Raw genomic sequence first — 24,254 nt, forward strand, 5'->3', positions numbered from 1 at the left:
TTTTATTTTATTTTATTTTATTTTATTTTATTTTATTTTATTTTATTTTATTTTATTTTATTTATTTATTTGACAGAGAGACAGCGAGAGAGGGAACACAAGCAAGGGGAGTGGGAGAGGGAGAAGCAGGCTTCCTGCCGAGCAGGGAGCCCGATGTGGGGCTCGAACCCAGGACCCTGGGATCATGACCTGAGCCAAAGGCAGATGTTTAACGACTGAGCCACCCAGGCGCCCCTAGAGCCTCCATTTTTGATTGCATCTCATTAATAGCCTTTTTGATTTCGACTTGGTTAGATTTTAGTTCTTTTATTTCCCCAGAAAGGGTTTCTCTAATATCTTCCATGCTTTTTTCAAGCTCAGCTAGTATCTTTATAATCGTCATTCTGAACTCTAGTTCTGACATCTTATTAATGTCCGTATTGATTAGGTCCCTGGCAGTCAGTACTGCCTCTTGTTCTTTTTTTTTTGAGGTGATTTTTTTCCGTCTTCTCATTTTGTCCAGAGGAGAATAGATGAATGAGAGAACAAAATGCTAACAGGGTAACAACGACCCGAAAAATATACACTAAACAAATCAGAAGAGACTTTCCAGAAAGTGGTCGCTTTTCTGTTCAGAGAGTTGCTGCTATTCTTTTCTTCGATCTTCTGTTGAGTTCGTAGGTGTTCAGAATGGTTTGAACCCTATTTAGCTGAATTCCTGGGACCAGATGAAATTTAGGTCTCCTACTCCTCCACCATCTTGCTCCTCCCCCCCTTTAAATAGATCCATATTTTGGACTTGTTTTCTTTTTCTCTAAAAAACTTCTTTAATATTTCTTATAAGGCAGGTATACTCCAGCAAATTCCCTCAGTTTTTGTTTGCCTGAGGAAGTCTTTATTTCTCCTTCACTTCTGAAAGATAATTTTGCAGCATACAGAATTCTAGGTTGGTGGGGGCTTTTTTTCCCTCAACACTTTGAATATTTCACTCTACTCTTTTCTTGTTTGCTTGGTTTTTGAGGAAAAGTCAGGTGTGATTCTTATCTTTTTTCTTGTATAGAAAAGGTGTTTTGCCCTCTGAATTTTTTCTTTGATTTTCTGTAGTTTGGAGATAATATGCCTAAGTATGCTTTTGGGGGGCATTTATCCTGCTTGGTGTTTTCTGAGGTTCCTGGGTTTGTGCTTTGGTGCCTGACATTAATTTGGGAAATGCCCAGTCATTATTGTTTCCAGTATTTCTTCTGTTACTTCTCTCTTTCTTCTTCTGGTATTCCCAGTGTGCATGTGTTACACCTTTTATAGTTGTCCCATAATACTTGGATATTCTGTTCTGTTTATTTTAAGTCTTTGTTCTCTTTGATTTTTTTAGATTTCAAAGATTCTGTTGATATATCCTCTAGCTCAGAGATCCTTTTCTCAGCCATGTTGTCTACCATGACCGTTAAAGGCATTCTTTATTCTGTTAAAGTGTTTTTGATCTCTGGGATTTCTTTTGGGTTCTTTCTTAGGATTTCCATCTTTCTGCCCACGCTACCCATCTGTTCTTGCATGCTCTCTACTTTATTCTTTAATGTCCTTAGCATTTTAATCATAGTTTTATTTCATTATTATTTTTGGGCGGGGGAGAGGGAGAGAAAATTTTAAGCAGGCTCCACGCCCCACACGGAGTCAGACATGGGGTCCACTCTCATGATCCTGAGATCATGACCTGAGACAAAATCAAGAGTCAGAAGCTTAACCAACCGAGCCACCCAGGCATCCCTAATCATAGTTTTTTTAAATTCACAGTTTGATAATTTCAACATTCCTGGCATATCTGGTTCTGATGCTTGCTCTGTCCCTTCAAATTGTGTGTTTTGCCTTTTGGTATGCCTTGTTACTTTTCCTGATAGCCAGACATCTGTGTAAAAGGGACTGCTGTCAACAGCCTTTAGTAATATGGTAGTGAGGTATAGGGGGAGGGGAAGCAATCTATAGCCCTGTGATTAAGTCTCAGTCTTGTAGTGAGCCTCTAGATTGTGAACTTCACAAGGTTCTCAGTTCTGCCCCTGTACATCCCCTCCCTCCCCTGCCCTCTGCCCTTAGGTAAGACAGGATGGCTAGACGAGATTGGAGCTGGATATTTCCCTTTGCCAGGCCAGTTAGGATCTAATAATACTTTTGCAGGTTAGGCTCTGGTTAACTACGTTCCCCTGAGAGCAGGCCTTGTTAAGAGAACAGATTGATCTGGCATATTCCTTGCCCTCCCCCTGCTGGAATCACAAGGGGATTTTTCTTTGATATTTGCTATGAGAACCTGGTCAAGTTCCTAGTAAAGCTCACAATATTGTGGAGGCAGCACTATGATGGTCCCCCTGCAGTTTTTAACTCTTATGGTTATCCACCATGAGCCTCTAGCAGTTTATCAATTCCAGTTCAGGTTTTCTTACCCTCAATAACCATTCTTGAATAATAAGCTTAAACCAGAACTGTCCTAGGACTTATGACTAATTTTAAGAAAATAAGTCATTTACATATGTAAAAGAAGCTATAATTTTGATATAGATTAGAGTTAGTATAAAACTATCTGAGGCCATTCCCATTTCATTGTGTTTGCACATGTTTTTTCCCTAGCCAAAATAAACTACTCATTTCATTTCTTTCTTTGTGATTAGATTATTTTGATTCTTCAAGATACTTCTTTTTTTATGGTGTTAACCTACAGTTACTCTAGCCCATAATGATCTTTTTGATACCTTATAGCACTTATATTTTTAAACAAACTGTTCGGCAGTTGAGTATGTCTTATTTTGTATTTACTTATTTATTTTTTTGGTGCTTATTCTTACGTCTTGCCTTTTCTGCATGTCAGAATCCTTGAGAACAGTAACTGTCTTTATTTTCCTTTGTAATACCCATAGGACCTAGCACAATGGTGGGTGCATGATAGTAGGTGTTTTCTGACTTGCTGACTGATTGGAATGTATGAAATGAATCGTGAAGCTAAGGTTTTCATATTACATTTCATTTTGGTTTTACCACTCTGCACAACCTAAGAATGTTTACACATCTCCTGAAATGCACTCAAGCTAATGTGTTGTTCTGTATTATAAATGATATCCATGCCAAGAAAGGATTGATATGGAACAGTATATCTCTTGCTGCCACTTCTGTTTCTTATTAACAGTAAATGCATGTAGGCCTATAGATGGCTCTGTCATGAATTGCATCATTTACACTGGCTTTTAATATGCCTCCTGGCATTTCAGTTTCTGTTCTCAGCAGGCAACCTCACTCATGCTGAATCCTCTAATATTTGTACCCAGATAAATGCTTAGAGAGCTGTGAAAGATATTCTTTCTTTGCTTCTACATGGTTTCAGATGAATGTCAATGACACATTGGAAAGTATATCATTCAAATATAATTTAAAATATTGAATCATAATAATTTCCCAGAATTTATATTCTATTTTTTCTTTTAATGGACATGAATTTTTATATTGTGTTTTGTTGCCTGTATATGATTACTTCTGGGTTTTGTCATTGTCTGCCCTCAAAAGAAGAGGGCGTTTCTCATCTGCTGCCAGACGGCAGGCACCTTGTGGAATGCCCATGCCAGAGCTTGGAAAGGGGAGCAGAAAAACAGCGAGAGGGAAAGTGGAAAATGATTTACAAAATTTTCTTTACCCATGTTAGGGGTGGTGCATGGCAAGGAGGATGGGAAGAAGGAAAATACATATTTAAAAGTATTAGCTTTTAGTTAATCAAGGTTCAGAAGAAGAGAAAAATTTTTACTTTGTAATAATTATACATTTTTTGTGTCAATAATTATATAGATGAGCTGAACAAATGTTTTTAGAGCTTTTTTTTCCCTTCAGGATCCTTTGTGTTAAAGGATTAAAGGATCTCATACTGCATATGAGATAAGGATAAAGAAAATCGCATTTATTTTCACAGAGAACTTTTTTTTTCACATATTTTTTGTTTGTAAAATAGTAGGGTTTTTTTTTTTTCGGGAAACAAGACTTCATACTTAGAAATGTGTTCATAAATATTATGGATTTTTTTTTTTATTTTTTTATGTGCCATTTTGAATTCTGAATTCTCTGTTGAAAAATATTTGAATGATTTGTTTATACATTTTGCTTTATTGGTATATTAGTGAAAGTCCGGTGGTAATTGCTCAGGGAAGAGCAGCAACTCCTATATATGAGTTTTAATCCCATTATTATTGTTATTTTTAAAGATTTTATTTATTTATTTGATAGAAAGATAGAGCCGGAGAGCATGAGCGGTGGGGAGAGGCAGAGGGAGAGGGAGAAGCAGGCTTCCAGCTGAGCAGGGAGCCTGACAGGCAGCTCCATCCCAGGACCCAGGGGATCAGGACCCGAGCTGAAGGCAGACGCTTAATGACTGAGCCACCCAGGTGCCCCTAATCCTATTACTGATCTAATTTAGAATTATTTTTATCTATTAGGAATTTAAAAAATTAAAAATGGGACATAATTATTGTGTTAAGGTACTGGAATCCAGGTAATCCTTCTGCCCCTCTCCCTGCCATTTGAAAAAATTCTGTAGACAGAGATTTAGGTTAACTCATTCATTCATTCATGAATGACTCATCATTTTCTAATTTTTGCCAGATGGTGTATCTTGAGAAAGACATTTGAATATTCATTTGTATGTATTTTGCATCATTCCATTGTTATTTTTGACAATCTCAAGAGAGTTGTTTAGTCCAAATTCTATCATTAACATGCAAATAAAATTGTGATAACAATAAACATAATGATATAATCAGGGAATTCAAAGAATGTCTTTGTTTTCAAATGTAATTTTGTCAAAAATGTGGTCTCAGTTCACATACCTCTTCACTATGTCTAATGAAACTATCTAGTTTAATGGGACTGCATAAGAGATGGTCAAAGAAGGTAGGAGAGTTAGGAGTGGAGAGAGGATTAGTATAGGGAAGGAACAAAAAAGTAAAACAAAGCAGTTGGTCAACACTTCTGTTAAAACACAAGTGTGTAGTTGGAAAACATGGTAGTATTTATGACCAATCTAAACAGCAGGATAGCTCAGACTCAAGCTTAGACTGGAAGTACAGTATTGCCAAGTAAAAGAACTAAGGCCAAATCCACAACACTCTCACTGAGCCATTCATAGCTCTGTGATTTAACTTTTCCTTATCCTTTTGTTAATAACTTTGTTTTTGCAAAATAAATAATTTTGTGAAATGAAGTAAATGGCCTTCTAATATTAAGCCAGAAAATTTGGAGAGGCATAGAGAGAGAAACAAAAATTAAAGGATTGAAAATGCCTAGTGGGCGCCTGGGTGGCTCAGTTGGTTAAGCGACTGCCTTTGGCTCAGGTCATGATCCTGGAGTCCTGGGATGGAGTGCCGCATCGGGCTCCCTGCTCAGCAGGGAGTCTGCTTCTCCCTCTGACCCTCCCCCCTCTCATGTACTCGCTCTCTCTCATTCTCTCTCTCTCAAATAAATAAATAAAATCTTAAAAAAAAAAAAAAGAAAAGAAAATGCCTAGTAATGGGCGCCTGGGTGCCTCAGTTGATTAAGCATCTGCCTTCGGCTCAGGTCATGATCCCAGAGCCTCAAGCCACATGCACCCCCGCATCTGGCTCCTTGCTCAGCAGGGAGCCTGCTTTTCCCTCTCCTGCTCCCCTTGATTGTGCTTGCGCTCTCTCTCTCCTTCTCTCTGTGTCAAATAAATAAATAAAAATCTTCAAAAAAAGAAAATGCCTAGTAAGAACATTCTGTAAATTTGGGCGGCAACTAATCCAAGGAAAGAGATAACTAATTAAACATTCTGTATTGCTCTGCTGTTTTTCTTTTGCTTAAGTTTGTTTTCTCTTTCTCTAACCTTTTGCTTTTAGCCTGTCTTTATTTTGTAAATTGTGTCTGTTAAAAGTAGCATTTTCTTGGAATATTTATCACCATTGTTCTTCTGTGTCAGACTTTGTCCAGTGTTCTTAGTTCTCTCTTACCAGAATGCAGTCCAAACATAAGCCTGTCTTTTTTTCTCTGCTTAACTTAATGTAAAACTAATTAGAGTATGAGCTGAAAGCATTATGTTTATGCCTTTGAAAAATTAACTTTAGTATAACCTGTTTTATAGCTCCTATCTTCTAAAAAGGAAAGTTTTATTTTCTTGTAAATGCTAAATCATAGACTTCTTTTTAATCTTATTTTCTTTGGCTAGATATTTTATTCACTCATATCTTTATATCTACAAGAATAGGTTATCATTTTCTTCATTTCCTATCCTCTTTTAAAGGGAAGAAAAGTTGGCTTTTGAAGTAAAACTCAAAATTGTCAGCGAGTTAAAGAAGCTATTACACTATTATATTGGCCTGGTATTTTATGCTATTATGGGAAGGAAGACTACCATTTGAGAGCTTTCTAGGGTTGATAAGAATTATACCAAAAAAAATTATGTTTCACATAATTATAAGCATGTTTTGTTTGTCGCAGTGGAAAAAATAGGAACCACCACCACCACCACCCCTGTGCCTCTTTCCTCCGATGCTTTTCTTTCTTTTACCCACGTCTGAAGTCAGTTTGAAGGAGAAGAAAGCGATTTGCTGTGGAAGCTAGAATATTAAGTGGTTTGGCAAGCATTTAGATTTCTTTCTCAGGAAGAAAGGAGTAGCATGCCAAATTCTTACCATGCTGAAGGACAGAGACTAACTGGGGTTGGTTCTGAAAACATTTTATGCCCATGAAAACAAATGTTTGTGAAAATTAACACTGAACTCTTTCCCTCTGTCAACCCCTGAGTTTTGTGAGGGGATTTTAAAAAGACATACATTTGGAAATATGTGTAAATTTAACCTGGTGTTTCACTTTTCTTCATGTGCATAACATATGTCGTTCTTAGCCATTGCTCACTTTCCTTTTTTGGTAATGCCATTTCCCACTCTTCAATTCCTATCTATTGCTATTAAATATCAATTTAATTAAAGCAGAATTCAAAGTACAATATGCAATAAAAATCCATCTTCTAAAATGATATGCAAAGCACCAATCAAAAGTACAAAATTAGAGCAAAGTGTTGTCAACTATATATTAGTAGCAGGATAAGAGTCAGGCTGCATGGGTTCAAATCCCAGCTTGGTCACTTGTGTGCCTTAGTGCAGCTTTCTTATCTCTCTGCCTTTCCGTTTCCTTATCTGTCAAGTGGGGCTGATAAAGGATCTACGTCCTAGGAATACTGTGTTTACTTAACTGCCAAAATGAAGAGAAGTGAAATCTGAGAAGTTATAACGTAATTGGCCCAATATATAATGTATGATCTCACCATTCAGTTGTTTGCCCAGAGCAATCCAAATTAGTAAGTATCTAACTGATAGAATATTTTGTAAGTGCTCAGTTTTAATTCATGCAAGTACAGATAACTAATAAAACTAGGACAACAAAGTACTATGTGATTTAATACTTCATGGATTAGCTTTAGTAATCCCCCAAACCTAATATTACAATTTTTATTTATTTCTAAATATAAGCAGTTCATATTTAAGTATTTTTTTCTGAAGTTTAAAGGCGGTATTATGTTAATATTTCCATCATAAATAATGCAGACAAACTTCAGCCCAGCCTTTTTTTCCAACTATCAGAAATTCCCTGTTAGTGTGTTTGAAATCAAATGATAATTTAGCATTATATTTACCAGGCATCTCTGAGGCCTCTCTGGGCTGTTAACTATCAGCATTCTGAGATTACCCCAAAGTAACACTCTGCCAGCATTACTTTGACAGAAGGGTGGATGAGAAGAGGCAGCAACTGGGGTATAGGCAGTTATTTTCTAAAAGCCATGCTTCTTTTTAACAGAGAGGACTGCAGTATTTACGGGAAGCCAGTAAGCATTTTTCTGTTTGTTTACGCCATTACACTCCAGGAGAATTTTAATTTGGGGAAATGCAATCCAAGATTGTGTATGTGGGTATTGGACTATTATGCAGCCATAAGAAGAAAGATCTTGCCATTTATGACAACATGGATGGACCTAGAGGGTATTATGCTAAATGAAATAAGTCATGTAGAGAAAAACAAAAACCATATGATTTTACTTATATGTGGAATCTAAAAAACAAAACAAATGAACAAAGAAACAAAAAACAAACTTAAATACAGAGAACAAATGTGGTTGCCAGAGAGGAGGAGGGTGGGGGGATGGGTGAAATAAAGAGGACTAAGAAAATTACAAACTTCCAGTTATAAAATAAATAAGTCACAGAGATGAAAAGTACAGCATAGGGAATATAGTCAATAATATTGTAATAATGTTGTATGGTGACAGATGGTGACTATGCGTATAGTGATGACCACTGAGTTATATATAGGATTGTTGAATCAATATGTTGTATACTGAAACTAATATAACATTGCATGTAAATTATACTTCACTAAGAAGAAAAGTCAAAGCCCCAAGGAACTGAGAGCAAGCAGTTTATGGCAAAAATCATAGATTTGGATGAATGTAAGAGAATAATTTTTTTCCTCTACTAGGAGAGATAAAGACCCTGTGAATTGAGGAAGTGAGAAAAAAGTCAGTAGAGAAGAGAGAGATTAGGCACTGATTAGTGTCCCAGAAAAGGAGAGTGTGTGATAGATTCCTCAAGTTAGTTTGAAGATCTAACAGCAAAAAGAACCTGTGCTTCCTTCCCTTTGGTAACTCTGAAGGTAAAACAAACCCCATGGAGAAGTCCCAAGTCCTAGACAACACAAAGTGTATTGGTTAAAGTGGATTCTCCTATAGGGGACAGAAACCCTACAATGAGGGATTTATACATGTAGAAATTTAAATACATATGTTATATATATTATAGGTAAACATGTAATGTAATTGTTATAATTAACAATTATGTTTCAAGTTCCATTTCTCTGAATTTTAGTGGTGTACATTTTTTTTCAGTTTACTCAGAATATCGCTTTTCCCCAAGTTGCCTATTTATTGTCATGAGCTTATTTTGCTAAATGTTTTCCATTTTTAAGGATTAGTAGAAAGCATTCAATCTTCAATCTAACCTTAGAAGTTAATTTAAGTTTGCTGTATGATGGATCCTGAGACACACACTATTAGTTAAAACTCTTAATTGTAAGTAACTAAAATCTAGCTTGAACCAGCTTGGGCAAAAAGTGTTTAGTGGATCACAGATTTCAAGGAAAAAAAATTAAACCTTGGAAGGGCCTATGAAACTAGGCCTCAGGAATAACCTGAACAAAGGACATGACCACCCTAAGATTTTCTTGTCTGTCTTTCTTTCTTTTTTTTTAAGATTTTATTTATTTGACAGAAAGAGACACAGCGAGAGAGGGAACACAAGCAGGGTGAGTGGGAGAGGGAGAAGCAAGCTTCCCCCTGAGCAGGGAGCCCGATGCGGGGCTCGATCCCAGGACCCTGAGATCATGACCCAAGCGGAAGGCAGACACTTAACGACTGAGCCACCCAGGTGCCCCGATTTTCTTGTCTTTCATCTCTGCTTCTCTTTGCATACTGGCTTTATTCTCTAACACTGCATATTTACTTTTTTCCTTTCAGAAGGAAAAGCAGTTGCCCAGAATGCCTAAGTTTTAGTTCTTATATCTACTGCCACCTGAGAGGGACTGCCTGCTGTTTTCTCTAGTGCAGGGGGAAAAACAAATCCTAGAGAAGAGCTCTGATTGACCCAGTTTGGGGGAGGTGTTTCATCCACCTAGCCAGTGGAGTTGGGTCCTAGAACATGGAAACTTCTGTGGCAGTCATATGAATGGTTGGAACTTTAAGAGCGGAGTGGAAAAAAATAATTCCTTGCATAAAGTATTGAGGGATTCCGTAGAAAAGGAATCATATAGGGTAGACAAAACAGTAGCTAACCATTACATGAAAAAGAGAATATCCAGGGATTTTATATGCATTTCCATCCTTTAAAGTTAATCAAAAGAAGAATGTTTATCAATGCCTGCTGTTACCAAAACTGGGACAGAACAATTAGGGAAATAAGAATCATAAGTTCTTGCAATAAAGAATAAATAATTATTGAGAGTACCTTAAAATGGTATTGATATTTAAAAGTGTTTTACATAAATAATGTAATTTTATTAAGAGCATTTTAAAATGATGGAAATTTCCATTTTTCTCCAAATTGTCTTCTATCCCCCCTACCTTCAAGGAAAATACAGTAAAACATTTCACCTCCATTTTGTGAAAATATACATCAACCCTACAATACAGAATTATGTTTGTTTATTAAGTCAGGGTTAAGATTTTTAACTTCTGCTTCTGTACTAGTAAAGTTTAAGAGTATCATGCTTAGTCAAAGGAAGATCTATTTAATATAGTCTCTACATATTAAAGAGGCCAGGGGAATTTTTTGATTATTGATTCCATTTCATTGCTGGTAGTCTGTTCAAATTTTCTATTTCTTTCTGCTTCAGTTTTGGGAGGTTATGGTATTTATCCATTAAAAAAATTTTTTTTAAAAAGAGACTAAGGGAGAAATTAAAGACTGAATAAAGCTCAAGTGAGATTAATTAAATGAAGTTAATTTGAAAAGCTGTGTTAATTCAATCCAATGCAAGGGACGGTTCTCGCATTGTTGGAAGAGGGTGGAGAGAGACAGAGACAGAGGAAAGAGGAGAGGGGAAGGAACGAATATGAATGTGTGATATCAAAGTCAAGACAACAGCTTATTATTGTTAGGCTTTTGAGACCTCTACCTTTTAGCAAAGGTAAATATTCCTGAGGCTTACCTCAATAGGTCAATCACCCTTTAGAAGGAGCCAAACTATTGAGTACATTAGTTATCAATATACTGAAAGTACATTGATAATGTATACAATAATGACTGGGATAAAATTAACTACCTGAAAAAAGGATATGTTTTAGTAACTAAGCCAGAACTTTTGTAGGAAGATATAAATAGGTATCATAGTAATTCTATAAATAAAAGCAATAGGATATCACTCAAAAGGAAATTACATGTTTGCATTCACAAATAATTATATTTATTTTAAAAAAGATTTTATTTGAGAGAGAGAGAGAGCGGAAGCGAGCTCGGGGGGGCGGGGGAGGAGGGGGAGAGGGAAAGAATCTCCAGCGGACTCTGTGCTGAGCGCGGAGCCCAATTCGGGGCTCGATCCCACAACCCTGAGATCATGACCCTGAGATCATGGCCTGAGCCGAAATCAAGAGTCGGACGCTAAACCAACTGAGCTGCCCAGGTGCCCCACAAATAATTTTGTTTTAAATATTGCTACTGTTCTATGCACTTGAATATTAGTGACATTTTTGGTCCTGGGCATTCTCCAGTTGACATTTTTGAAGTTGCCATACTCCTGATAGTAGGTAAAGAAGTTTGGTTTCTGTCTCCAGAGTTTCACAAAGTGCTTAGTGACTTTGCAAAATAAGAATTCTTTCTGGTTTTACTGAATCCTAAATGATTATCTACCTATATACTTGGACTCCCCACCCCATATCCCCTACTTTCTTGAAAGGCAATTTAATTTTCTGGATGCATTTAGGCAGTGGTTAATTCCAGAGGAGCAGTTACAGAAGCCACTTTTTGTAATTGGCAGTTAGTTGCATGTCCATTTCTGAAATCCATTTCCCAAGAACTCTTGAAGTACTATCTTGTTTTGATTGATTTCTTTGTTGTAGTCCTAATTTTCCCTTTGATAATTGGATGCCTTTGCCTGTCAGATCTTGGTGGGATATAATCCTGAAAATCCCCCACCTCGTTTCTTTAGACCCTGAGCTTCCACCTGTCATCTTAGATTGCTGCAAAACCAGTTTGAGGGAAAGACTAAAAATAAAGGAATTCTTAGATCCAGGAGGTTGACATAAAAGAATATAGGTTACAGGTAGTAAAATCCCCTATGATGTGATTAGTTTTCTTATGTTTTCTAAAGGGTTTGATTACAGAGTGGATGGAAGTTAAAAGGGTGTTTTTAAAGTATTTTCCTTTAGAATATTTTCATTATGAGTGATATTAATAGATGATCCAAATGGAAATAACTAAGGGACTAGATACCTTTCCCAAATTTGTTTTACAACTCTGTGATTCTCACACAACTCATTTTAGTCGAGTTAGCTAAGGGAAAAGCTAGGAAATAGATAAGGGTAATAAATGTGTTGTTCTCATGGATGCATTGGCAAGAGGTTTATAATACAAGTCATCTAACTTCCAGCACAGGACTCTCTACACTAGAACTGTTAGTCCCTACTGTTTTCAGGAACACCCTCTCACTAGACAACAACATGTCCTCACATCAACATAGTATTCAACTTTAATGCAGAATTGTGGCTGTTAGAGAAAAATGTGTGCTTGCACAGTACACACTTTATTACACTATTATGTGAATTGTTTATTTCATAAAGTTGATATATACAGTAAAAGCAAACATTAGTGCCTTTCCAGGCATTTTATTTTATTTTTTTTAATTTTTATTTTTTTTAGAAGATTTTATTTGACAGAGAGAGACACAGCGAGAGAGGGAACACAAGCAGGGAGAGTGGGAGAGGGAGAAGCAGGCTTCCCGCCTAGTGGGGAGCCCAATGTGGGGCTCTGTCCCAGGACCCCAGGACCTCCACCTTAGCCGAAGGCAGACGCTTAACGACTGAGCCACCCAGGCGCCCCCAGGCATGGCATTTTAAACCATATCAGTTTAATTTGAAAGAAGTGAAGTTAACTTACATAGCCAGAACAGAATGAAGTAATGTGGCCTAACTTCTCAGGGAGTATTGTTAGAGGGCCTGAGATGTTATTTATATTTAACATTCATTTGGGGAACATATTAAAAGAAGTAAACTTGGAAAGTGTTTTAATGTATATGGTTTTTTTTTTTAATTATTGAAAGGAAAATATTTTGTAAAAATACAGCCTTAGAATTCTTTTTGGGTAAATCTCAATAGTTAGAGTGGGCTTCAATTAAGGAATGTTTAACACAAATGTCATTTAATCCAGCAGTATATTAACTTAAATTTTCTTCTAATATTTCTGGATTTTTCCACGTTTATCAATCTTGATATGCTTATACACACATAATAAGCTATCTAGGTGTTTAAATTCCATTTTATTTTTATAAATTTTTATTGAAGTATAATATCGAGACAAGTGCATAAATATGCATGTACAGCTAAATTAAATTTCACAAACTGAATTTCCCATGTAATCAGCACCCAGATCATGAAACAGAACATAACATCCTTCCAGAAGCTTTCTTTACCTCTTTTACTGTCACCCACCCAAAGAAATTTACTATCTTAATTTATAACACCATAGATTAATTTTGCCTTTTTTTAAAACTTTATGTAAATGGAATTACGTAGTATACATTCTTTTGTCTGCTTTCCTTCACTTAACGTTATGTTTGTGTGATGCATCTATGTTGTATTGGGTAGCTGCTGTTCATTCGTGTTGCTGTTCAGTTTTCTATGGTATGAATATACCACAGTGGATTTATCTGCTCTGCTGTGGTTGGGCATTTGGGCTGTTTTTGATTCAGGGCTATTATAATCACTGGTGCCGTGAGCATTCATGTGCATGTCTTTGGTGAATATATGAGCACATTTCTGTTGGGTATGTACTAGGTATGGAAATTCTGGATTATGGATATACATATGGCCAGGTTTATAGATCCAACTACGTATTCAAAGTAGTTGTATTAATTTACATTCCCACTAGAAGTGTTTGAAAGCTTTTATTGATCTGTAAATTACAGCTTTGCTTTTTCCTCCATAATTAGTCTTGGTATTTTTTCCATGCCAGGACATAGAGATCTACTTTATTCTTTTTTCTTTTTTATATAGTATTACATAGGAGTATAGGTTATTTAGTGTTCCTCTAGTATTGACCATGAAAGTTATTTCCTTTTATTTTGCCATTAAAAATATTGTATAGCCCCCAAAATTTAAAACACACCCACCTTTTTACACAATTTATACTACAGATATGTTTGACATCTACAAATTATTCATTGCGTATGTATGTGTGATTTTGTTTAACTTTTTATTTTGAAGTAATTTTGATTTGTAGAAGATTGCAAAAATAGTACAGAGAGTTTCCATATGCCCAGCTTTCCCTAATGTTAATACCCTACATAACTATGGTACAACTATAAAAACGAAGAAATTAAAATTGGTACAATACTATTAACTAACCTACAGACTTTGATTGTATCAATTTTGCTACTAACATCTTTTTCTTCAGTCCAGGATTCAGTCTGGAATCACACATTGCATTTAGAGCTCATACTGTTTTAGCCTTCTTTGGGCTGTGACAGTTCCTTAATCTTTGCCTTTCATGACCCAAGGCTTTTCAAGAGTACTTTTCAGTTATTTTGTAGAATATCCCTCAATTTGGGTTTGTCTGATATTTACTCATAATTATATTGAGATTATTCATTTTTGGCAAGAATACCACAGAAGTGATGTGCCCTTCTCAGTGTGTATCATGGTAGAGTGTATATGCTGTCAATATGTCTTCTTACAGGTGATGTTAACCTTGATCACTTGGCTAAGGTGGTGTTTGCCAGGTTCCTCCACTGTAAAATTATTATTTTTCCCTTTGCAATTAATACATATCTTGGAGTAAATACTTCCCTTATTCCTTCTATATTTATTAATTGGAATTTCTTTGTGAGGGAAGGGCTCTTCCTTCTCTTCCATTTATTTATCTGTTCAGTTACTTATTAATATCAGTATGGGATCATTCACCTTTATTTTGTGGGTTATACTCAAATACTATAGTTATTTATTTTGTTTCTAAACTGTTCCAGTTTTGGCTGTTAGGAGCTTTCAGGTGGCACTTGTGCCCTATCTTTCTTGCGCTCTTCCTTACTTTCTGGCACCACAAAATGTTCTAAGCTTGCCTTAGATTTTCCCTGCCCCAACCAATTCTGGAATCAACCAATTCTCTAAGATGCCTTGGTTTCTTTTATTGGGAAATGGTATTTAGAAACCAAGATGTGAGAATTGGGTGTGCTCATTGCTACTGGGGTACCTTGCTTCTGAGCATTGATTGTTTTTTGTCATTTAATCATTTCTCTTGGATCATGACATTCAGAATACCCATTCATTTTTTTAAATAAATGCATTTAAGACTGTAAGTTTTTTTCTGAGTACTTTGGTATATCATGTTTCCCTTATTTATTTCTAAATAGTTTATAGTTTTTATTTTTATTTCCTCTTGGGCCCAACGTTTGTTAGATGTATGTTTAAGTTTCCATGTATGTAGATTTTTTAATTGGCTTTTTGTTGCAAATGTTTCATGTAATTTTACTGTAAGCAATGAATGTGTGTATATGATTTTTTTTCTTTTTAAGAACATATTAAAATTTTAATTGTGGCTGGTTACATGGTCAGTTTTTGTGATTATACCATGTGTATGAAAGAATGATTATTAGATATAACCTCTAATTATATCCATACATCAAGTTTGTTAATTATGTTATTCAAGTCCTCAGTATCTTTACTATTTTTCATATCATTGTAACCATTCCATTTCTGTGAGAAATGTGTTAATAGCTCCCATTATGATGAATAATTTGTTCTCATTGGATTTTTAACAGATATTTCTTTATGTTTTAAAGCCATGTTTTGGGTATGTAAAAGTTCATGATTATTATTTTTCTTGGTCGATTGGGATTTTTATTAAAACTAAAGGGTTCTATTTATTGTTTAGCTAGTTGTTAATATTAATGTATATTTTTTATCATTTTTAAAACATCTGTCTGGTATATATTTTTCTAACCTTTTATTTTCTACATTTCTGTTAAATTTTTTTTTTTTTTAGATGTGACTCCTGAAAACAACATTTGGCTGATTTTTTTTCTCTTAGTATGCCAAAAGAAATACTTGTTGTGGGTACAAAGTGAGGCTGAAAATAGAATTTATTAAAAATATTTTAGAAGTGCATTTAGGCTTTCAGAACCTCTCTCCCATTCTTTCTCCCCAAAGACTTTTAATTACCTTGTCCTAACTCTGGCAGATGACATAGGTACTATCAAAATAGCTAATTCCCCACATGATCTCCCCACAGTTGAAGCCCATCATTTAATAATTCCAACGCACACCACAGAAGCTTAAGGCATTTCAGTGTCTCATTTGTTAGATTTTTAAAAGAGAAAATACCATAATAAATATCCATTATTACAGATTCAAAAATTACCATGATTTTTGTCATATGTGTTTCATCTGTCCCTTTGTTTTTGTTGTTTGTTGAAGTAATTTAAGGAAGACCCAAGACTGCATGCTATTTTCATCCCTATTTACTTCAGTGTGATGTGCCATTTTGTTATATAACAACAGTATCATTATCCCCAAATTAGCAATAGTTCCTCTGTATTTTCTAATTCCCAGTTCATAATCAAATTTCCTTAGTATTTAAACAAATTTAGTTCATTTGTTTGAATCTGGTTCTATACAAGGTCCACATGTCACTTTTGTTGCTTCTTTTTTATCCAGAAAAGCCACCCTCCCCCCTTTCTCCCTTCATCATTATTAATTTGTAGAAATTGGACCAATAGTCTTCATTGTAAATATGAATAGACAGCAAAGGATCTCCAGACTGTAAGGGAGGCTTCAAATGTGCAAGACAAAGAACAAAGCAAAGAAAAAATTTAAAAACCTAGAGGAAACAGAAGCAATGCAATAAGCTGAAAAAACTTTAAAACACAGCGTAATTGATATCAAAATTATCATCAAAAGAATAAGAGAAGAAATTGTACCCATGAAATAAGAACAAGGGGTAATAAAAAAGGGACCTTTTGAGGAATAAGAAAGAATTCCTGATAATTAAAATATGATAGCAGAAATTAAAAATTTTATGGGCAGAATGGAAGATAATGAAATTAAAACAAAATGTCCAAAGTAGTAAGATGGCAAAAAAATTTAAGAAAATTAGATGTCTCCAGATGGTTCCACATCCAAATCGAAAGATGTTCCAGAAAGGAAACAGAAAATGGTGGGGAAGGAATCATTTTCCTTAGGGTAAAGTTCCTGGAACTAAACATCAGTTTCCAAAACAAATACTCATGAAGTGCCCAGCACAGAGAATGACAAAAGACTGACATGATAATATATTGTGATGAAATTTAAGAATACTAAGTAAAAAGAGAAAAATTTTAAAGCTCTGAACCAGGGCAGGGGCAGAGGGGGGAGAACCTATACCATGTATCATACAAAGAAGAAGTAGGAATTAGAATGGCATCGGACTTTGCAAAAAAGCACCGGAAGTTAGGAAACAGAGGACGGTACCCTAATTTTCGAATGAATATTTTTCTCATGGATGATTCTATATTCAGCTAAACTGTCCAGTCTGATATATAGTAAAGATATTTTCAGATATTCACATTCTCAAATTTGCCTCTCATGCGCAGAATGCTCCTGGAGGATTTATTCCACCAAAAGGAGTACACCATAGAGGAGGAAGACTTTAGAACCAAGATACAGAGGATTTGACATGAAAGAGAGCTGAGGACAGTTCCTGAAATGACAAGAAAGGAAAGTCCCAGGATGACAGTTGTATAGTCAATTGAGAGAATACCCACACTGGAGCAAGGGAATAGAGAGCTCTGGGAAGGATATTTCCTAGAAAAGATATGATATTGAAGAGTTTTCTGCTGTGTCTGAAGGTGTTGAGAAAGAAGAATTACACCTCTGTCGGATTTGGAAGATGTATCAGTGATAGGTACACAGAAAACTAAGAAGAAAAGGGGATGGTTTTTTAATCCAGGGACAGCAAAAAGTTGTACAAGAAATGTGATCATATCATAACATGTGGCTCACTAGTGAAGAATAATGTAAATACTAAATTAAAAGGTTTATTTAAATAAAGGGAGGGTGAGATGAGAAAGGCGTGTGTTTGTATGTGTGTATAAGAGTTTAGGTATGTGTAGGAGGGTCAGTTCTTATTAGGATTGTGATATAAGCTGCTAGCTACCTACCCTAACATCATTGTTCCTTCTTCCTTAGTAATAGAACTGTGGATATATCTGCTTTACTTGAAATAGGTATGGCCATGTGTCTAATGTCTAAGTTCAGCAGAAGTAATCGGTGGTACTTCCAAGAAGTCTCCTTAAAACAGAGTGAGCCATTATTCTCCTCTTGCTGCTGGTCTGGAATGGGAAAGGAGTTGTTGGGGTTTCTGCCACTATCATGGTCAATGAAAATAAAGAACACACACCAAAGGTGGTAGACCAGAGAGTTGTAAGGATCCTGGGACTCTGATGACTCTATAAGGCTACTATTATCAGCATTGGATTGGCTAACAGTACATTTGTCTTATGCAATATAATATACTCTTGTATATTTAAGCTATCATATTTAGGTCTCGGTTATATCTAGCAGAATCAGATCTTAACTGATTTGTAATTTACTAAGAAATATCTAAATATTAAGGAATACTGAAATATTAAGGAATAACAATATAAGCATGTTATTTATAGAAGGAAATACCAGAGGAATCAGGAAAAAAGTTGAAAGTTGTTTTGGGAAGTGGAAATTGAGGTAAGGGCAATGATTACTGTTCTTTCTTTAGCTCTTTTAGTAATATTTGACATTCGAAATTGTATACATATATTACTTTTAATAAAAATTGATATTTGGGTAGTTACATTTTAATTAGTAATTCAAGTGAAAATACATGTTCACTGAAAAATTTGAACAATACAAAAGATGCAGAGTAAAAGTTATGCCTCCCTTCAATGTTCTTTGCCTTTCCCCTGCCCATCAGTTCCACTCTCCTCCCCAGGAGTGATGGTGTTTGATATGTGTCTCTCCATACTTTTTCTGTACATTCATTTAGCAAATATAAAGATGCATACTTTTTAACATTTATTTTTGTTAAAAATGTATTTAAATTTTAATTTAATAAAATTCTCAGGAAGGAATATTTGTAATGGATGTTGTTTGTTTATATTTTTAGAATTCAAGATGTAAGCATGCAGTTAAAAAGTCAACAATATGAATTTCAGAGAGTACAGAAAGAATTGAATCATTTGCAACATGAATTAAAAATTAAGCAGAGACAATCACAAGTATTCAGGTAAGATTATCTTTAAAGAACTGAAAATGATAAGGATTGAAAAAGTGCATTAACTTTATAAACATTCAAACAGATTTTAGTAATAGAGTTTCTATATTCGGTGTGGTTGGAAAAAAAGGAAACAACTTCTCTTGGGGTTTTTTTGATCATTATCTCAACTGAATGGTTTTAGCAATATATTTAAATCAGGCAAACACCTTGCTTTTATTGTGCAGTAACATTTAGAATGAAAGCACAGTAACTAATTCATTTTTCTCTTGACCAGTATTTCTTGGTGTATTCAATTCCCTGCCTGATAGTCCAGTGATACAAAAAGTAGAGAAGAATAGGATAACTTTTTAAAAAAAAATTATGTATTTATTTGAGAGAGAAAGAAAGAGTGTGCATGCGGGCATGAATAGGGGAGGGGTAGAGGGAGAGAATCTTCAAGCAGACTCCCTTCTGAGTGTGGAGCCCAGCTAGGGGCTCATTTCAGGACCCAGCGATCATGACCTGAACCGAAACCAAGTGTTGGTTGCTTAACCAACTGAGCCACCCAGGCACCCTAGAATAGGGTAACTTTCTAAATGATAGTAATAGACCTCCTTAATTTCAAAATCTCCAACATAAATGGTGTTAATTCTGCTTTTATATAATCTTTGGAGGACTTATAATACCTAAAGTTAAAACCCAAATGTTCTAAATAAATTAGGAAGTTCATTTTCTTTTATAAAATTGGAATTGAATATATTAAGAATATCAGAAACAGTGATTCTTTTCAAAATTGAGTAACTTATCTTTAGAAAAGGGAAATAAGTTAAATGAACATTATAAATAGACACAGGTTCTGGGTTACTAAAAAAATATGTTGAATGAATATTTTGAAGGTAGGTTCCTTTCTTTTCTTTTTCAATCTACTAGTTGTTGCCAGAGACATTGTTTCATTAAAAAAATTACCTGGGCTAATAATTTTTAATATACTATCTGGTGATCATCTGCTGGTCAACTACCTTTCATAAATGCCTTGCACATAATGACGCTCAATAAATAATTTTTGAATCGATGAGTCTATTCATAAAACAGATGATCGTTTTTGTCATCAGAAATCTTTTCTGCCTTGTCCTAGAAATCTGGTATTGAACCAGGAGGTGACTCCAGTTCTTCACTTTAGTCAGGCCGACCAGTTGGCTCTTCCAATAGCTCTGGCTCAGGTCTGCTAAGAAAGTCCCATTTATTTTATCCATTAATGCCATTGTGGGTGGTAGGGATTGACCGAATTTTAAAGGTTAGACCAGAACTAGATTAAATAATTAATGCTGCTTTAAGATATTAAGACTGATAAAATGTTCACATTTTACATGTGATTTGTAGCATTTTAAATTCTTGAAAAAACTGAGGCATATTGTTACTTTTATTGTGTTCTAGTTTTATCATTTTGAGTTATACTTTTAACTGCTTATTTTTTTAAAAAAATTTCAATAGATATTGTGACTTTTGTTTATTTTTAGCTAAAAGATTATAAATTGGGAGTCTGGGGTCTGACATATAAAAACATAGCATTTACTAAAAAGCAATTTTGGAAGTAACCATCTAACTAAACACTTAGTACAAATAGAAGTTTATAATATACAAATAGAAATGATTACTGGTTTTATTCCTCACTAGTAGTTACGTTGCATAGGAACAAGCAGTCTGGTGAAAATAAAAGCAAAATTTATAGGGTCAGTGATTTTGTTGCATTACTAAAAGCTGATTTTATAGTAATTTATCTTAAAAATATCTACTAGAATACAGAAGAAAAGGAGCTTATCATCTCTCTAAATGTGGCAAAGAAAAGAAGCATGAACTTTAGGTGCTCAGATACAATCATTTTATTTGTGGAGCCCAAAAGGAACTTTCCCTTTTTTTTTTTAAGATTTTATTTATTTATTCATCAGAGAGAGAGAGAGAGAGCACAAGCAGGGGGAGTGGCAGGCAGAGGGAGAAGCAGGCTCCCTGCCGAGCAAGGAGCCTGATGCAGGACTCCATCCCAGGACCCTGGATTATGACTTGAGCCGAAGGCAGACACTTAACCCACTGAGCCCCCCAGGCATCCCAAAAGGAACTTTTAATAGATCAATGAACTGTGTCTTTGAGTCGCATTGCTCTTTTAAAATTATTCTGTCATTTACTTAATTGCAATTGGGCTTAATCACCTAGCCTCCAGAAAAGTGTTCATCATGCTTTGTTTTTCCTGACATCATTTCCAGCCTGTCTCTTGCCAGGGAGGTGATCAGGAGTGTGTGTGGTCTGCCTCAATTGGCTCAGCACATTTGCTATTCAGAATAAAATGCCTTTGAGAATGGGAATTAAGTTTAGAAGGCCTGTAAAATGGACACTAAAAAATAGTATGGAATATAAGTATACTTCACTTTATGTAAATCTGTATATAAATCCAGTGCTCCAAATCAATCCATATTTGAAATATTTTAGGCAGTGTTTACTTTTAGAGGATTCCTATTGTGAATCTTTCATAAATTGTTTGAAATATAAAGTACTTACTTTTTTTTTTTTTTTTTTAAGAGATGGAAGGGGGAGAGAGGGAGAGGGAGAGAAGAATCTTAAGCAGGCTCCACACCCAGCATGGAGCCCAGTGCAGGGCTCGATCTCACAACCCTGAGATCATGACCTGAGCCAAAATCAAGAGTTGGACGCTTTAGTGACTGAGCCACCCAAGTGCTCCCTTACTTTTTTAATTTGTCAATCTAGACTCTGTCATCTGGCTTTATTTTGTTTTGTTTTCTCAATCTCATAGTTTATCATATCACATCTTATTTTATACAGTTTTGTTGATATACAATTACTTACTACAAAATTCATTCATGTTAAGAGCACAATGTAATTATTTTTACATTGTAAGACCTACTAAGTTGGGCAACCTTTACCACATTCAGTATTGGAACATTTGAGTCACTCCTAAGATTCTCATGAAATTTGCACTCAATCTCTGTTCTCACCACCTGTCCTAACAATCCCTAATCTTCTTTGTTTCTATAGATTTGCATTTTTCTGGACATTTTGGATATATGGAATCAGACAATGTGGTCTGATTCTACTTTTTGTTTATTCATTTTTTTTTTAGATTCCACATGCAAGTGAAATCATATGGTATTTGTCTTTCTTAGTCTGATGTACTTCACTTAGCATAATACCCTCTAGGTCCATCCATGTTGTTGCAAATGGCATGATCTCATCCTTTTTTGGCTGCATAATATTCCATTGTTTAGAGATACCATATCTTTCTTATTCATTCATCTGTCAGTAGACATTTAGGTTGCTTCCATATCTTGGCTATTGTAAATAATGCTGCAGTAAACATAGGGGTACATAAACTTTTTGAATTAGCATATATTAATGCTCATTTATAATTTTCTTTTTCTTTAGGTAAATATCCAATAGTGGAAATATTGGATCATAAGATGTTTCTATTTTTAGTTTTTTGAGAAACCTCCATACTGTTCTCTACAGTGGCTGTATCAGTTTGCATTCCCACCAATAGTGCATGAGGGTTCCTTTTTTTCCACATCCTTGCCAACACTTGTATTTCATGTCTTTTTTTAATCTAGCACATCTTCTTTTTTCATTCATCAGTGGATGTGTGTGTGTGTATAATGGAATATTACTCAGCCATCAAAAAGAATGAAATCTTGCCATTCACAATGATGTGGATGGAGCTAGAGTGTATTATGCTAAGCGAAATAAGTCAGTCACAGAAAGACATACCATGTGGGTTCAATCATATGTAGAATTTAAGAAACAAAACAGATGAACATAGGGGAAGGGAAAAAAAGAAGGGGGGAAGCAAACCATAAGAGACTCTTAACTCTAGAGAACAAACTGAGGGTTGATGGAGGGAGGTGGGTGGGGGATGGGCTAGATGGGTGATGGGTGTTAAGGGAGGGCACTAGCTGTGATGAGCACTGGGTGTTATATGTAAGTGATGAATCACTAAATTCTACATCTGAAACCAATTTTACCATATATGTTAACTAATTAGAATTTAAATAAAAACTTGAAGTCAGGAAACAAACAAAAAGCCAAGATATGCCAAAAGCTAGGCCTCTTATGCCAAACAGTTATCCAAGTTTGTGGATGCAAAAAAAAAAAAAAAAAGCTCTTGAAGTAAATTAAAAGTGTTACTCCAGTGAACACATGAGTGATAAGGAAGCAAAACAGCCTTATTGCTGATATGGAGAAAGTTTTAGGGGTCTGGATAGAATATCAAACCAGCCCCAACAGTCCCTTAAGCCAAAGCCCAATCCAGAGCAAGGCCCCAACTCTTCAATTCTATCTATGAAGGCTGAGAAAGGTAAGGAAGTTGTTTAAGAAAAGTTTGAAGCTAGCAGAGATTGGTTCATGATGTTTAAGAAAAGAAGCCATCTCCATAACATAAAAGTGCAAGATGAAGGAGCAAGTGCTGATGTAGAAGCTATACAGCAAGTTTGCAGAAGATCTAGCTAAGAAAAGTAATGAAGGTGGCCACACTACACAACAGATTTTCAATATAGACAAAACAACCTTCTGTTGCGAAAAGATGTCACCTAGGACTTTCTTAACTAGAGAGAAGTCAATGCCTGTTTTTAAACTTCAAAAAAAGGCTGATGCTCTTGTTAGGGGCTAATGCAGCTGGTGATTTTAAGTTGAAGCCAATGCTCATTTATAAATTTGAAAATTCAAGAGCCCTTAAGAATTATGCTAAATCTACTCTGCCTGTACTCTAGAAATAGAACAACAAAGCCTGGATGATAGCAAATATGTATACAATATGGTTTACTAAATATTTTAAGCCTTTTGTTGATGCTTACTGCTCAGAAAAAAAATATTCCTTTCAAAATATGACTGCTCATTGACAATGCACCTGGTCATCCAAGAGCTCTAATGGACATGTACAATTAGATTAATGTTTTCATGCCATCCATTCTGCAGCCCATGGATCAAGGAGTAATTTTGACTTTTAAGTCTTACTATTTAAGAAATACATTTTGTAAGGTTCTAGCTGCCATAGATTGTGATTGCTTTGATGGATTTGGGCAAAGTAAACTGAAAACTTTCTGGGAAAGATTAAAAACATTTGTGATTCATGGGAAGAGGTCAAAATATAAACATGAACAGGAGTTTACAAGAAGTTGATTCCAACCTTCATGGATGACTTTGAGGAGTTAAGGACTTCAGTGGAGGAAGTAACTGGTGTGGAAAAAGCAAGAGAACTAGAGTTAGAAGTGGAACCTAAAGATA

At 35.3% G+C, this 24,254-nt stretch overlaps 1 protein-coding gene across 1 annotated transcript in view; it reads left to right on the plus strand.

Annotated features, from left to right (window-relative positions):
• The window catches only part of LEKR1 (leucine, glutamate and lysine rich 1), a 177,859-nt gene that overhangs the window by 50,901 nt on the left and 102,704 nt on the right, over positions 1 to 24,254 (plus strand). The window contains exon 4 of the mRNA XM_034997690.1: positions 18,882 to 19,001. Coding sequence (XP_034853581.1) covers positions 18,882 to 19,001 — 120 coding nt within the window. The remainder of the gene's footprint in view (positions 1 to 18,881; positions 19,002 to 24,254) is intronic.

This window comes from Mirounga leonina, unplaced genomic scaffold (genome assembly GCF_011800145.1).
Source record: "Mirounga leonina isolate KUSES-001 unplaced genomic scaffold, KU_Mleo_1.0 Mir_115, whole genome shotgun sequence".
Taxonomy (NCBI): domain Eukaryota; kingdom Metazoa; phylum Chordata; class Mammalia; order Carnivora; family Phocidae; genus Mirounga; species Mirounga leonina.